Below are 15,929 nucleotides of genomic sequence, written 5' to 3'. Positions count from 1 at the left end.
TGAACACAGGGGTCTTCCCAGAGACTCATACTCCAATCAAGTACCATGCATGCAGATAATCTAGAACTACTGCACAGGTGTAGCACATGGCAGTTTTGTTGTCAACAGGGTTACATAGTAATGGGGAGAGGGACTGCTTTTACATAATATTATTGGCCTGCTCTTTAATCACCATCCCCTGAGGGGAGAGAAGTCTTACCAGGCCTCAAATGATGACAATCCATTCACTCCTGATGAGCTCTGATAGAATAAGATCAGAAGGATAGAGAGGAGGAACTTCCCTCTCAGTGGACTTGGGGAGGGGCATGTGTGAAGAAGGAGGTGAGAGGATGGGTTAGGGAGGGGAGGAGAGATGGACTTATGAGGGAATACAAAGTGAATAAAGTGTAATTAATTAAAAGAAATATAAAAATAAAAAAAAAGAACTGAGGGAAATGGATCTTGAATTGACCCAACCCCTAACTGAATCTGCCTCCCTCTCTTTCAAGACAAAGAACAAGGTTCCTACTAATCTGAAGGTTTTTCCTGTAACTCCTAGCAGAGAACAGGCTCCTGTCTACCCCCTGCCAAAGAGGTCCAGTCCAGCTTAGGCGCTGTAGTTGAAGGAGAGGATGAGGAGGGGAATCTTTCCTCTAGTGATGGGGCCTCTGCAGATGAAAATGAAATTTCTGCCACCTCAGCTGGGTAGTGGGATGGAACATATGAACAACAGTATTTCCACATTGGGTTTAGATTCATAAAAGAACTAAAAAATGAACTTTCACAATATGGGCCAGTTGCTCCCTGCACGCTGTCCATGAATGAAACTCTGAGTGCAAAGTGGCTGATACTCAATGATGGGTAAATTTGCTTCCTGATGTTTTATCAGGGGGCGATTTTGTCCTCTAGAAGTCAGCTTTTAAAGACACTGTGTTAAAAGTGTGCAGCCCTGATTTTTAAAATGGATAATGGTTATTAAAATGGATAATGATCCTGCTTACTCTGGAAAAACCTTTCAGGAATTTTGCCATCAATTACAAATTAAACACATCCCCAAGAAATATTCTTTATCATGCACTATTTGTTCTTAATTTCATAAACTTGGACACCTATGGTAAGTCCCCTGCTTATCACCTTTGGAGTCCTGAAACAAAAATTATGCCACAGTCATGTGGAAAGACCCCCTCACATACAAATTGAATGGTACAGACACATCTGGGGTTGAGGATCAGTGTGTCTCTTTGACACCAAGGAGGAAGCAGCCAGATGGCTGCCAGAAAGGCTAATAAAACAAATCAACTGCCCTCATCTAAACAGCAGAAAAAATAAAACCAGCCTGAGACAAACCATGGACTCCAGACATCCAGGTTGGTGAGCCCTAATGAGATCCTACTTCTTTTTTTTTTTTTGTATATATGAAATTACTTTGGATAATATTCCTGCAAGTGATAATGCAATGCCAGAATGTGATTACATACCAGAAGAACAATGTCCACCAACCCTATAAATATACTTGGAAAGTTTCTGGAGAAAATGGTGAGGTATATTATGCACAGTCACAAGTCACTTTGGATACCGAGTGGTACCCTGACATTTCCTTGTTGCCCTTGAGTCACTCTTCTCCTGTTAGCAATGGGAACATGCAAATGGATGTTTTTGCCTGCCCAGATTATAAAAGGATTAAGGGATGTGGAGGTGCTGGAGCCTTTTACTGTGCCTCCTAGGGATGTGAATCCTAGCTGTAATTGCCACATTCCTCTGCTGATAAGCCTATCTTGTCTTTATTTGATGATGGAAATGATACATGCTATATTATTTTAGACCTTGTTAATCATAACTTTTTAGCCCTGAATCATACATTTCTGAGATTACTGAGTTCTGTTGGCTTTGTTATGATGCTGCCCCTCCCTTTTATGAAGTCATTGCTGTCACTAAGGAAATCTACTCCTCTGACCATTGATTGTAAATCCAGATGGTCACAACAAGCTGAGGCTAGACTGACACTGCCTTCTGTTTCTGGCTTTGGGTTATGCATAGGCAATAGTATTCCTCAGAAATACAGATATCTTGTAATGGAACCATTAAACAGTCAAGCCACCTTTCCAATTATATCCTCCCAGGCAACAATAGCTGATGGAATTGCAGTGATGGCATATATACACACCCCTCACCTCAAAAGCAATACTATGACCTTCTGTGCCATTTTCCCATTAGTTCCCCACATAACCTATTATTCTTGGGAAGATTTTGCCAGTTTTGGGACTCTATTAAAGACCATGCATTGCTCAGAACAAAAATAAAGGACATAATTGCTGTTACACCAACTGTCCTCCTTGTACTCTGAGATGCATGTGGTGGGACAGTATCACCTCTTTCATGCTCTCCAATAAGCATTACTCTGACCTTTGCCTGAAAACTGAGAAGGATGTTGAGAGATTGGAGATTGGCATTACCAATTGGAGAAGTCCCACCTCTCACTGTCTGAAGTTGTCCTACAAATTGAAGAGGACTAGACTTGCTTGTCTTCCAGCAAGGGGGACTCTGTGCTGCCCTGAAGGGAAGAGTGCTGCTTTATACTGGGATTCTAAGGCACAGCATGGCTAAGGTTAGGGAAGGCTTAGAAGAGAGAAAGAGATAGAGAGAACAAGAGGAAAGTTGGTTTCATAATTGGTTTTTTCAATGTCTCCCTGGATCACCAATCTTCTTCCTTCAATTGTGGGACACATTGGGAGTTTCCTTCTCCTCATATCTATTGGCCCATGGGACATTAAAAGACTTAACTAGCTTTATAACACAGCAAGTGATTCCCTGGCATCTAAACCCTTACAAGTTTATTATCACAGACTTGGTTTGGCTGACAGAGGCTTAGATGAGCCCCAGGGCAACTTCTGAGAGTCTATCTCAAGGGTCTTGACTGCCTGCATTTGGCTCTCATGAGAACATCATAAAACTCAGATAAATGCTTGCCTTATGTAGCTTGGGTACCTGTAAGGGGTACAAGATGAGGTAGGGCAGGGGGAAGGCCCAATTGCCAGTTTCTGAGTCCCCTGAAAACCAAACCTGATTGGATTGAGGTTGGTGTCTCATTACTCCTAAACACAAACTGCTGGGGATTCCCTCAGGTGTTGATGGGGTCTACTTCTCCTCCCAAAAATGATACCCAAAAAGGGTATAAAATGCCTTTGGAGGATCAGGTCAATACTTCCCCCTCTGTTTAATGCCCACCATCTGTTGGGGACTGTATGATGGCCCCAAGGAGAGTCTGCTCTGGGAAAGTGCACAAGGGACTTTCCCACAGAATTATGACCCCCCAGGAGATGGTCCTGAGAAGAGTCACAATGTGTTCCTGTGACAGGCTTATTGCAACTGCCAACAGGCTTATCTGATCTACTTCCCCTCCCCTCTGAAGCCTCTGGTATTTTCCCACCAGTTGTAGTGGTCTCTCCACCCCTGTTTCCCCATGTCCTCCAAACCTATAAAAAGCCTAAACTGTTTCAATAACTGTTTCAATAAAATGTTTCAACACCTGCACTAGGACCCCAGGTCATGGGTGATAGATTTATGTGAGAACATCTGCTCGTCAGTCTTGGAACATCCTTGAGATATCTTAAGGAAACATTCTTGAGGTAACTTGCAGGAGGTTCCTCAAACCATAAAACACCTTTGCTATCTTCTGCAGCAGTAATTAGCCTTCCCCCTTTTTCTGCCTTCTCTTATATAGTTGTGTAAAAATTTCCAATAAACAAGGCTTTGATTGGACAAACAGACTTAGACTCCCTCCTTGTGTCTCTGTGTCCTAACCATTCTTTCCCCATACACATACCTAGCCCCCCATTTTAAAAGCCATTGAACACCTGCGGGTCCGGACACAGGCATGTATTACCACACTCAGTCTGAGTTCTTTGAATCTCCTTTGTCATAAAGGCCATTCTTCTGTAAGGGGTAGCAGCAGCAGTTATATGTTGCTGCTCCTCCCCCATCTCAACAAGGCCCTATTCGGTCCTCAGGGACACTACCATTTCCTACCCTAGCATGGAAAATCCTTGGGCAAAATAACTAGTGCAATCTTCTACTTCTAGAACCTTGTCAAACAGAAACCCTCAACGCTGTAGCCTTTTGTTTCCTTTTTCATTCAGTCTTGAACTGACATTTAGTGGGTGCCTAGTATGGCTTAGGATGTGGAGCCACGAATCTCATCCTGTATCTCACCCTTGAAGAAATATGACAGGAGACAGGACAACACTGACAATCAGCATGAGATCAGTGCCTGCAGGAAGGGTGGGCAGAACGGGAAAAGGCGAGGCTGGGGAGGACCCTCAAGCACTCTTCATGCCATTGGCTGTCTGGTGCAAATATGCAAATGAGAAAACGTCACTTCCTATATATGCTGTTTGGAAGGCATCTTCAGGTGCTGTCTTCTAAAGCCCCTGCAGGAAGGCTTGTGGGTGGTGAGCCGCATCAAATAGCAGGCAGAGGAGAAGCCTGAGGGCCTCTCAGTGTAAGTGATTTCTTGGGGTCTGGGGCACTAGAAGGCTGGTGTGAGACTGGAGGAGGCAGGGAAGGACGAGGACCTACTGTGACTGGAGGCCACAGGGGAAGGCTGAGATGTCAGGCCACTGTGTGACCAGAGGACAGGAGAGGACTGTGGAAGGATGTGGAGGGATGTGTGTGATGTGAGGTCACTGTGCAAGACCCCCCCGAAGGTTGTCTTCCGTCAGGGAGACCCCGTACCCAAAGATCAACGAGTCCAGTTGTTCGGATGCAACCAGCAAGAGGTTTTATTGAGTACACGGGTACCCGGGGCAACAAAGTCTCTCAGAAGACTTGCGCGCCTCTCGGTTGGGGTGACAGGTTTTTATAGGGCTCGGGAGCAGGAAGCGCGGTTACAGAAGCGAGAAGCATAGTTAAGTCACGTACCCAGAACAGGGAAGGCGGGAAGGCAGATTGTGAGCAGGGTCACGTATTCGGAACCGGGAAGGCGGGAAGGCGGGAAGGCAGATTGTGAGCAGGGTCACGTATTCGGAACCGGGAAGGCGGGAAGGCAGATTGTGAGCAGGGTCACGTATTATGCTAGGACTTTATTCTTTCATTCCCCCATTTTTCTTCTAGCTTAGAATGGAATCCTTCATTCTGCGGGTCTAGGGAGAGTCAATCTCCGTCTCCAGCTGCTTGAGTTGATGATACTGCTGGGTTAGCACTAACGTCTGTATGACGGAGAGCTGGTCCTTCATAAACTGAACTAACCTATTTAGAATGCAAGGCCCGAAAAGTAGAATTAAAAGAATTATAATTAAGGGGCCCATGAGAGAGGAAACAAGAGTGGTGAATCAGGGGGCCTTATTGAACCAGCTTTCATACCAACTTTGTCTTTCATTGAAGATCTTTTCTCTCTGATTAAGTCTCTCTCTAAGTTTGGCCATATTGTCTCTGACTAGTCCGGTGTGATCGGCATAGAAACAGCACTCCTCTTTTAGAGCCGCACATAGTCCTCCCTCTTGCAAAAAGAGGATATCTAGCCCTCTACGGTTCTGTAGAACTACCTCAGACAGTGAGGTCAAGGATTTCTCCAAGGCACTTACTGATTCTTCTAACGCCTGTAGATCGGCATGCATAGCTTGTTGAAGTTGTAGGAACTGATGGGTCGCTGATAGGGCGGTGGCCCCAGTCCCAATCCCTGCGGCTATGCCCCCAACCGTTAGTCCCCCCAGCATTATTGCCAGGGTTAGAGACAAAGGTTCTCTAGGGTATCGAGTCCCTTTTTCAAAGTGCCTATAAACTTCTTCTGGTTCATGGTAAACTATTTTAGGCCATAGTTCGATTAAAATACAAAATTCAGAACTATCATTCCAGCCTTGGGCTGATATACAAGGGGTCAGGCCAGTGTTGCAGGCCCACAAGGTATTATTGGGGGCAGCCAGGTAATAACTTCCTGAGGTAAGAGGGGCAGTGGAATTACAAAGTGGCTGACTGGCAGCGGGTATGGCCCCTACACAAAGTCCTTGCCCGGATACCTCTGACAGGGTTAGCTTATGCTGCACAGAGGGATAGCAAGTTGCTGGCGGTGTGGTATGATTAGAGAAATTGCCCATTATAGCTAATCCCTCATAATAGGGTGGGGTAGAAACCAGGCATAACCAACATTCTTGAGTCAGGTGGGGATCGGAGCGGTTTAGCACCTGGTAGGCTCCTGCTATTAAATCGAGGAGCCTACCTCCTGACCCAGGTCGCTGAGGTTGCATCGTGGGGCCTGTAATTAACCGAGCAGAGCTGGGGGAAGAAACGGAAGTACTTGGGGGTGATGTTGGCCGGGGTGGAGGTCGTGGTAGCGAGGGCTCCTGTAAGACTGGGTTGGGTCCCACAGAGGCAGTTGTGGGTGAGGTCTTTTTAAGTTTGAGTTTAAAGGTAAGGCCCAAATCCCATCCGTGCATATAAAGCCTGATGCCCCATTCAAAACCCCTGGTGCTAGTTGTCCAGGGCGCTTTCTTTCCCTGCTCAGTGAACTGAATGAGCAGGGGATTACACCACCCCTTTGTAGTGCTATGGTGGCACATTTTGTCTTTAATTGATCTGGGATATAATTGGGGGTCGCCCGTGGCTGGCGATCTTTTCTCTTAACAGTTACATAATCCCAATTGGAGGAGGGAGCCCAGTAGGTGTCTCCCGTAGTTTCACAGGACCAAGAGGCACAAAAGTAGTCATTTGCCCACCCACATTTATAGTTGAGGTTTTTGTTCCTATGACTTCCCGGACAGACATAGATCCCTGCCTGACCATGTAGGTCTGCTCTCTCAATCCCGTTGCGACAGCCCGGAACTATGGGGCGACGGCCCTCTAGCTGGGGGGCGCTTGACCCCGGAGTGTACACGACCTCGGGGGTTCCCCAGTCGGGGCTGGCCCCTAGAGCAAGAGCACAGAGATCTACCTCCAGACTGGGCCAGTGGGGTTGGGCTCCAACCTGGGAACTGGTGTTAACAATGTCCCCAGCTTGATTTTTGATAATCCAGGTATAGTTAAAAATTTGGTGCGGGGAAGAGGCCTGGGTTGTTGTAATACTCAGGGTAAGAAGCAAGACTATTAGGGTTCCCCCCCCCCCGAGTCAGTCTTATCTTGAGAGGATTTTGAGTGCGGTGGAGTTTCCATCGGGTTCCCGAGTCCGAGGCGTCAGGCGGCTGCTCAGGGGTGACGGCCTTGACGTGGGAGGTGTGGACCCAGGCGGCGATGCTGTCTACTTTCAGAGCTGTGGGTGTCGTCAGCAGAACAGTGTAAGGTCCTTTCCAGTGTGGTTCCAGGTTCCTTGTCTGGTGTCGCCGTACCCAAACCACGTCTCCAATCTGGAATTTGTGCGGGACCGCAGGTTGACTTAGCTGCTCTCGATACGCGGCCGCCAGAGGCTTCCAAACCTCCCATTGCACAAGCTGTAGAGCCTGCAAATGAGCTTGAAGAGAGGGGGTATCAGCAAAGGAGGCTATTCCAGAGTCAAAGAAATGGGCAGCTGGTGACGGGGCGCCATACAAAATCTCAAAAGGAGTGAGCCCATGGGGGCCCGGAGTGTTTCGAGCCCTATACAACGCTAGGGGAAGGAGGGATACCCAGTCCTTAGCGCCAGTTGCAAGCGTTAATTTGGTTAAAATCTCCTTAATAGTTCTATTCATACGTTCTACCTGCCCTGAGCTCTGGGGGCAGTATGCACAATGTAATTTCCAATCAATCCCCAACAATGTGGCCACTGACTGACTTACCTGGGAGACGAAGGCAGGCCCGTTGTCAGAGCCCAGTACTTGCGGCATTCCATACCTAGGGAAGATTTCTTCTAAAAGTTTCTTGGTGACAACTCTGGCAGTCTCATGTTTAGTAGGGTAGGCTTCTGCCCACCCAGAAAAAGTGTCTATAAATACCAGTAAGTACCGGTACCCATAGAGTCCAGGTTTCACCTCGGTGAACTCTATCTCCCAATGAGTGCCAGGGCGGTGTCCTCGGACCCTGACCCCCGCACCGATCTTGTTACGGCTTGCATTGACTCGGACACATGCTGTGCATTCTTCAGCTACTTCTTGTAGGATTTTATCTTTACCTAGCAGATAGTGGGCGTTTTCCTCTCTGTCCAGGAGGGTTTTCATCTTTTTGGAGCTAAGATGGGTCAGTTGATGGAGATACTTGATCAGGTCCCAGGTCTGTTGTAGGGGCCACACAGGTCGCTCGTTGAAAGTCCAGAGTCTTGTTGTGGGGTTGTATGCGGCCCCCATTCCTTTGAGGAAGTTTTGGTCCTCCTCAGTATAATGGAAATGGAAGGAGGGTTTTTGGACGAAGTGGGCCTCTGCCATGGCCAGATCTATGGTCATGAAGCGGGGAGCCTCTGAATTTCCTTGCATCGCTACTTCCCTGGCTGTCATGTCCGCCAAGCGGTTGCCCCTGGCTTCCAAGCTGTCCCCCTTTTGGTGACCTGGGCAATGAATAATGCTCAGCCTCGAGGGTAAGAACAAAGCCTCTAACAAGGCCAATATCTCCGTCTTATTTTTAATCTCTTTCCCTTCGGAGGTAAGCAGTCCCCTTCTTCGATATATTTCTCCATGGATATGAGCAGTAGCAAAGGCATAACGGCTGTCTGTATAGACATTTAGCTTCTTACCTTCCGCCATTCGGAGGGCTTGGGTCAGGGCGATGAGTTCGGCCCGTTGCGCTGAGGTTCCAGGTGGTAGGGCCTTGGCCCAAATTACCTCAGTTTCGGTGGTGACCGCAGCCCCTGCTCTCCGCTCTCCATTGTCCAGGAAACTGCTCCCATCGGTGAACCAGGTGAAGTCGGCCTCCGAAAGGGGTTGGTCAGTTAGGTCAGGTCGGGTGCCATGTACCTCTGTAAGTATCTGGAGACAATCATGAACTTCTGGACCTTCTGGTAGGGGAAGCAGCATTGCTGGGTTGAGGGCTACCACAGGACCAAATTTCACTCTCTCAGTGTCTAGTAACAGAGCCTGGTAATGAGTCATGCGGGCATTAGAGAGCCATCGGCCCGGAGGTTGTTTTACCAGGGCCTCAACCGCATGTGGAGCCAGGATAGTTACCGGCTGCCCCATAGTCAGTTTGCCAGAGTCCTTGAGCAAGAGGGCGATCGCAGCCACCATCCGTAGGCAAGGGGGCCAACCTGAGGCCACTGGGTCGAGTTTCTTAGACAGGTAGGCAACCGGACGCCTCCAAGGTCCAAGTTTTTGAGTTAGGACTCCTCTAGCATACCCTTGTCTCTCGTCCATGAACAACTCAAAGGGCTTGTTTAAATCCGGCAATCCTAATGCAGGGGAAGTTAGCAGGGCCTCTTTTATTGATGCGTAGGCCCTCTGTTGTTCATCCCCCCAAGTGAAGAGAGTCCATCTCTGCAAACCCCGGGATCCAGAGGCGGCAAAACCCCGCCGTACCTAGGAACTCTCTTAACTGCCTCGGATTTTTGGGTTCTGGAATTCCCAAAATTGTCTGTTTCCGTGCCTCGGTCAGCCACCTTTGCCCATTTTTGATCTGGTGTCCCAAATAAGTAACTTGTCTTTGGCAAATCTGGGCCTTTTTGGCTGAGGCCCTGTATCCTAGAATTTCTAAAGTTCTCAAAAGGGCCTCTGTTCCCTCCTTACATTCTTTCTCAGTTTCTGCAGCCAGGAGGAGGTCATCCACATACTGGAGTAAAATTAGGGTAGGGTGATGGACCCTGAAGTCAGCCAAGTCCCGGTGTAGAGCTTCATCGAAAAGGGTGGGGCTGTTTTTGAACCCCTGTGGTAATCTTGTCCAAGTAAGCTGGCCCGATATTCCCAGCTCTGGATCCTTCCACTCAAAGGCAAAAAGAGATTGGCTCTTTGGGTGGAGCCTCAAACAGAAGAAAGCATCCTTGAGGTCCAGGACTGTATACCAAACATATCTTGGGGGAAGCCCAGTCAACAGATTGTATGGGTTGGGGACTGTGGGGTGTATGTCCTCCACTCTTTTGTTGACTTCCCTTAAGTCCTGTACTGGGCGGTAATCTCCTGTTCCTGGCTTTTTGACTGGAAGGAGAGGCATATTCCAAGGAGATTGGCACGGTACCAATATGCCCTGATCTAAAAGTCTCTGAATGTGGGGTCTGATTCCCTGGTAGGCCTCATGTGACATTGGATATTGTTTGATAGAGACAGGAGTTGCAGATGCCTTTAGAGCAATCACCAAGGGCGGTTGGTGAATGGCGAGACCCATTCCTCCAGTCTCCGCCCAAGCCAGGGGAAATTTCTCTAGCCAACTAGTCACATCCTACGACTCAGGTTTCTCAGGCTCGAGCCGGTACTCATCTTGTAAGTGCATGGTTAGCACATGCAAGGGCTGTCCCTGCGGCCCGGTAATATGGGCTTTAGTCCCCTCAAAGTGGATTTGTGCCCTAAGTTTCATAAGTAGGTCTCTCCCCAGCAGGGGGTAGGGACAATCAGGGACGTGCAAAAAGGAGTGAGTTACCTTACCGGTGGCGAGTTGTACCTTCCTCTCGGTAGTCCAACGGTACCTCTTTCCTCCGGTTGCTCCTTGAACCCATGCTGATTTGTCAGTTAGGGGTCCCGGTGAGGTGGTGAGTAACGAATGTTGGGCTCCGGTGTCCACCAGGAAGATGATAGGCTGCCCCCCCACGTTAAGAGTTATCCTGGGTTCAGGGGGAGGCTCCTGACCCCGACACCCCTAGTCTTCCAGATTGAGCAAATTGGTCTGAGGCTTGGGTCTTTGAGGTCCCTTTTGGTGGCCCTTTGGCTTCTTGGAACAGTCTCGGGCCCAATGCCCTCTTTCCTTGCAGTAGGCACATTGATCCTTGTCCAGTCAGGGACCACTACGGCCTCCCAGGTCCTGTCTACTCTGCCTTTGTTCTGTCACTACAGTGGCCAACAACCTGCTAAACTCTTTATTTCTCTTCTGCTCCCTGACATTCTCCCTTTCTTCTGCCTCTCTCTTCAGCCTTTCGTCCCTTTCTTCCTGTGTCTCTCTCTTGTTATAAATCCGCTCTGCCTCCTTCAGCAAATCCTGCACTGTATTCTCTCTTAAATTGTCAAGTCTTTCTAACTTCCGTCTAATATCTGGGGCTGACTGCCAAATGAAAGACATGGCTAAGTTAGTTGCCTGATCCGGACTATCTGGATCGTAGGGAGTATACACACGATATGCCTCCTTGAGGCGTTCTAGGAAGGCAGAGGGAGATTCTTCAGACTTTTGAGTCACTAATTTAACCTGGGCCAAATTAGTTGGGCGCTTTGCGGCCCCACGGAGACCCGCCATGAGCAACTGGCGATATTGACATAGGCGTTCCCTACCACGCTCAGTGGAGAAGTCCCAATCCGGTCGCTCCAAGGGAAAAGCCGCATCTATTCTGTGTGACAGCTGGGTGGGTTGTCCATCGTCTCCTGGAACATTTTTACGTGCCTCTATGACAACCCGCTGCTTTTCCTCAGTGGTCAGCAGCGTCTGGAGCAGCTGTTGGCAATCATCCCAGGTGGGCTGGTGAGTCACTAAAATAGACTCGATCAATGCAGAGAGCCTAGAGGGATCCTTCGAAAAAGCAGGGTTATTATTTTTCCAATTATATAAATCAGATGCAGAAAAGGGCCAATATTGGAGCTGGCTGTCAGGCCCCATCCGTAGCAGTAGGGCCTGGGATGTGGAGTCGGGAGTGACTTCTTGTCTTCCCCTTAAGCATCCCGCCACCGGGGACGAGGGGGGCTCTCCCTGGGGTCCCCCTCTGGCAGTTGCCTCCCCTGGTTCCTGTGCCGGGTTTGGGCCCCTGTAAGGAAGGGGTTGTTCGGTCATCAGGTCCAGTAGAGGGCCATCATCCGCCGGCAGGACCGGGGGTGTCTTCTTGTGGCTAGGGTCCTTTTCTGGAGTAGGTTTCATAAGGACTGGGTAAACGGTGGAGTTAACTGGGGTAGGAACTAATGGAGGCGGGAGAGGGGGGGCAGAATGAGTGGGTTTTAGGCAAGGGGGAGGCAAGAAGGGCTTCACCCACGGTGGGGGGTCCTTGGCCAGAGATTCCCACGTGATGATATAAGGGACTTGGTCTGGATGCCCATGGGGCCCAGGATTCATGACTTTGGCCTTCACCTGCAAAATAATATCTAGGTTAAAGGTGCCATCTCATGGCCCGCCCACATCAAAGGTGGGCCATTCAGATGAGCAGAAGATGTCCCACTTTCCTTTCCGCACTTGCACCGAGAGATTGTGGGCGATGCCACGGACTTCCTTGAAGTGCTGCAAAGTTAAACTTTTAGGGGTGGTGATAGTTTGTCCCATGTTGGTAGACAGACAAACAACACTCACTACACTTATGACAAAGATCAGGCAGACAGAAGACAACACAAACCGCGCAGTACAAGATCGGCGCCAAAGCGAACACAAAAATTCAGATGGAGACCGTATCGGAGGTCCGGTTCCTCCATCTCCCAGATGAAGCACGTAGCCTTCTCTCAGGGGCGTCGCCCCAAAGAGTCCCACTCGGCTCGTGTTTCCAGACAGGAGGGAACCCAAGAAGGGTTACCTTTCAGACGGGGAAGCAAATGATTCCCCTACCAGGCACTCCTGAGACGTCTCCCAGGAGGCACGGAAAAGAAGTACGAACCCGTCGGCTCCTTCTAGTTTCCGTCTGATATAGATGACCTGGCCAAGTCCAGACCACAGGGGGACTCGAACCCCCTGGAAACGAACTCACACAAAGACAGACCGTTTAACACAACGATACACAAGACTCACAGAATAGGAAGCCGGCAGTCTTACCTCCAGAGGCTGGGTCGGTGGTCCCTGGGCAGGGGTCTCAAATCCCGGACGAGCCCCCAAATGCAAGACCCCCCCGAAGGTTGTCTTCCGTCAGGGAGACCCCGTACCCAAAGATCAACGAGTCCAGTTGTTCGGATGCAACCAGCAAGAGGTTTTATTGAGTACACGGGTACCCGGGGCAACAAAGTCTCTCAGAAGACTTGCGCGCCTCTCGGTTGGGGTGACAGGTTTTTTTTTTTATTTTTATTTTATTTTTTTTATCAGTTATATTTTATTAACTCTGTATCCCAGCCGTGTCCCGATCCCTCATTCCCTCCCAGTCCCTCCCTCCCTCCCTCCCTCATCTCCACCGTGCCCCTTTCCAAGTCCACTGATGGGGGCAAAGGATACCGTCATCAAAACAAAACGACTGCCTACAGATTGGGAAAGAATCTTCACTAACCCTTTATCTGACAGAGGACTAATATCCAGTATATACAAAGAACTAAAGAAGCTGAAAAGCAGCAAACCAAGTAATCCAATTAAAAAATGGGGAACAGAGCTAAACAGAGAATTCTCGACAGAGGAATATCGAATGGCAGAAAAACACTTAAAGAAATGCTCATCCTCATTAGCCATCAGGGAAATGCAAATCAAAACGACCCTGAGATATCACCTTACACCCATCAGAATGGCCAAGATGAAAAACTCAAGTGATAACACATGCTGGAGAGGTTGTGGAGAAAGGGGAACCCTGCTCCACTGCTGGTGGGAATGTAAACTGGTACAACCACTCTGGAAAGCTATCTGGCGCTTTCTAAGACAAATAGGAATAGTGCTTCCTCCAGATCCAGCTATACCACTGCTAGGTATATACCCAAAGTTTGTTCAAGTACACAAAAAGGACACTTGCTCAACCATGTTAATACCAGCTCTATTTGTAATAGCCAGAACCTGGAAACAACCCAGATGTCCATCAACGGTGGAATGGGTACAGAAATTGTAGTATTTTTATACAATGGAATACTACTCAGCAATCAAAAAGGGTGACAGGTTTTTATAGGGCTCGGGAGCAGGAAGCGCGGTTACAGAAGCGAGAAGCATAGTTACAGGGGTCTGATTGGGTGGTTTGAACAAAGCCGTAGTTAAGTCACGTACCCAGAACAGGGAAGGCGGAAAGGCAGATTGTGAGCAGGGTCACGTATTCGGAACCGGGAAGGCGGGAAGGCAGATTGTGAGCAGGGTCACGTATTATGCTAGGACTTTATTCTTTCAACTGGAGGACTATGGAGGGCAATGGATGGCTGTGTGTGAATGGAGGCCGGGGGAGGACTGTGGACGGCTGTGTGTGACCGGAGGCCAAAGGAGGACTATGGAGGACTGTGGAGGGCTGTGTGTGACCGGAGGCCAGGGAAGGACTTTGGAGGCCTGTGGGTGACCTGAGGCCAAGGGAGGAATTTGGAGGACTGTGAAGGCAGGCCTGTGTGTGATGGAGGACAGAGGACTGTGGAGGGCTGTTTGTGACTGGAGGCTGGGGAGGCCTGTGCAGGGCTGTGTGCGACCTGAGTCCTGGGGAGGACTATGGAAGGCTGTGGCGTCCAGTGTGTGACTGAAGGATAGAGGAGGACTGCAGAGGTCTGTGTGGGTTCAGGAGCCAGGTGCCTGGGGCCTGGGGATGACTGTGGAGTGCTGTGGTGGCTCTAGGGTGACTGGAAGACAGTGAACGACTGTGGAGGATTGTGATAGCAGTCCTGGGTGTGATGGAGGACAGGTGAGGACTGTGTCTCTAGGCAAAGTTGTGACCCGAGGCCTGGGAAGGACTGTGGCTGGAGGCTCTGGTGTGAAGTGAAGCCACAGAGGAAGACTGTGATGCAAGGCCTGTGTGTGACTAAAAGCCCAGAAAGGACTGCAGCAGGGGTGGCAGTGTGAAAAGTGAAAAAGTGAGTGAAAAGTGCCTGACACTCAATGATGGGTAATTTTTGCTTCCTGCTGTATTATCAGGGGGCGACTTTGTCCTCTAGAAGTCAGCTTTTAAAGAATTTTGCAAGGAAACCACATGGTGTAACTCGGTGGCTTGGCAGCGAATCCAAACACTGGACCTTGCAAAAATTATGAGCTAATAGCCCCTATGACACCAATAAGCAACAAGTCAAGTATCTTCCTGGTCTTCTTTATCAAATACAAACTGCAGGACTCAAGGCTTGGGAACAGCTTCCCTCTAAGGAAGCCCTAACAAACTCCCTAGCTAAAATCCTTCAAGGACCATTGGGGCCCTAATGTAATTTCATCAGCCATCTCACTGACATTTCAGAGCGGATTCTGGGCTCACATTAAAATGAGAGTGAATTCATAAAACCTCTTCTTTCCAAAATACTAACCCCCCCCCTGCCAAGCTGCCTTATGGCCATACCCTGAAGGCAAAGACATTGTTTATATCAAGTACTGTGCAGGCATCAGCTCAGCTCATTCTATTGGCATAGCTGTTGGAGCTGCATTCCAGAGCCTAACTAAGGGCACCCTCCTTAAAGCTTGCTTTATTTGCAAACAACCAGGACATTTTGCTAAGGAATGCAAGGCAAATAAAACTGAGCACTACCCAGCTTCTACCTGAGGTCCCCGCAACACTGGGCCTCAGATTGTCACTCAAAAAAGGATACTCAAGGCAATCCCCTACCAAAGCAGGGAAACTTCTTAAGGGGCCTGTCTCTGGCCCTGAACATGAAACATGAAACCCTGTATCTGGGGATACAGGGTTTGTCCCCCAAACATCATCCCCTCAAGCTCAGGCATCTCAAACATTTCCCCCATTCCCAAACAATCAGGCCATCCCTCCCTACCCATAGTAACAGGCAGGAAGAACAGGGTTGGACTTGTGTTCTCAACCAGCATGATCCTAACACCTGGGAATTCAGGTCTTGCATAGGGGAGTTTTTGGCCCCTTGCCTCCTGGCACCTTGGTACTACTTCTTGGTCTCTCTAGTTCAATTCTCCAGGGACTACATATGTCAGCCAGAGTTATTGACAATGATTATACAGGAGAGGTAAAGATTCTAGCTTCTTCCACTTCTGGTCTCTTAAGTAGTAAGTAGGGACAAAGAATTGCTCAGCTTTTACTGCTTCTCCTCAACCATTTTAACCAGAAAAAAAATTTGAAAATCCAGAGGCAGCAATAATTTTGGTTCCTTCCCTGCTTACTGGATTCAGACTATTACTCAGGATCTACC

At 48.8% G+C, this 15,929-nt stretch overlaps 2 protein-coding genes across 2 annotated transcripts; both read right to left on the bottom strand.

Moving 5' to 3' along the window:
• Nucleotides 1-5,117: 5,117 nt before the first annotated feature.
• On the bottom strand, nucleotides 5,118-10,771 carry LOC132651899 (uncharacterized). Its single transcript, XM_060376851.1, is given in 6 exon segments — nucleotides 5,118-6,517; nucleotides 6,556-6,876; nucleotides 7,106-8,174; nucleotides 8,283-9,330; nucleotides 9,332-10,590; nucleotides 10,649-10,771. Coding segments are annotated over 6 exon segments (5,220 nt in total).
• Nucleotides 10,772-10,785: 14 nt separating this feature from the next.
• LOC132651898 (uncharacterized) lies at nucleotides 10,786-12,246 on the bottom strand. Its single transcript, XM_060376850.1, is given in 1 exon segment — nucleotides 10,786-12,246. A coding segment is annotated over 1 exon segment (1,461 nt).
• Between the last annotated feature and the right edge of the window lie 3,683 nt (nucleotides 12,247-15,929).

Source organism: Meriones unguiculatus, assembly GCF_030254825.1.
Source record: "Meriones unguiculatus strain TT.TT164.6M chromosome Y unlocalized genomic scaffold, Bangor_MerUng_6.1 ChrY_unordered_Scaffold_35, whole genome shotgun sequence".
Lineage (NCBI taxonomy): Eukaryota > Metazoa > Chordata > Mammalia > Rodentia > Muridae > Meriones > Meriones unguiculatus.
The sequence above is the reverse complement of the archived record's forward strand: the minus strand, read 5'-3'. Positions and strand labels throughout refer to the sequence as shown.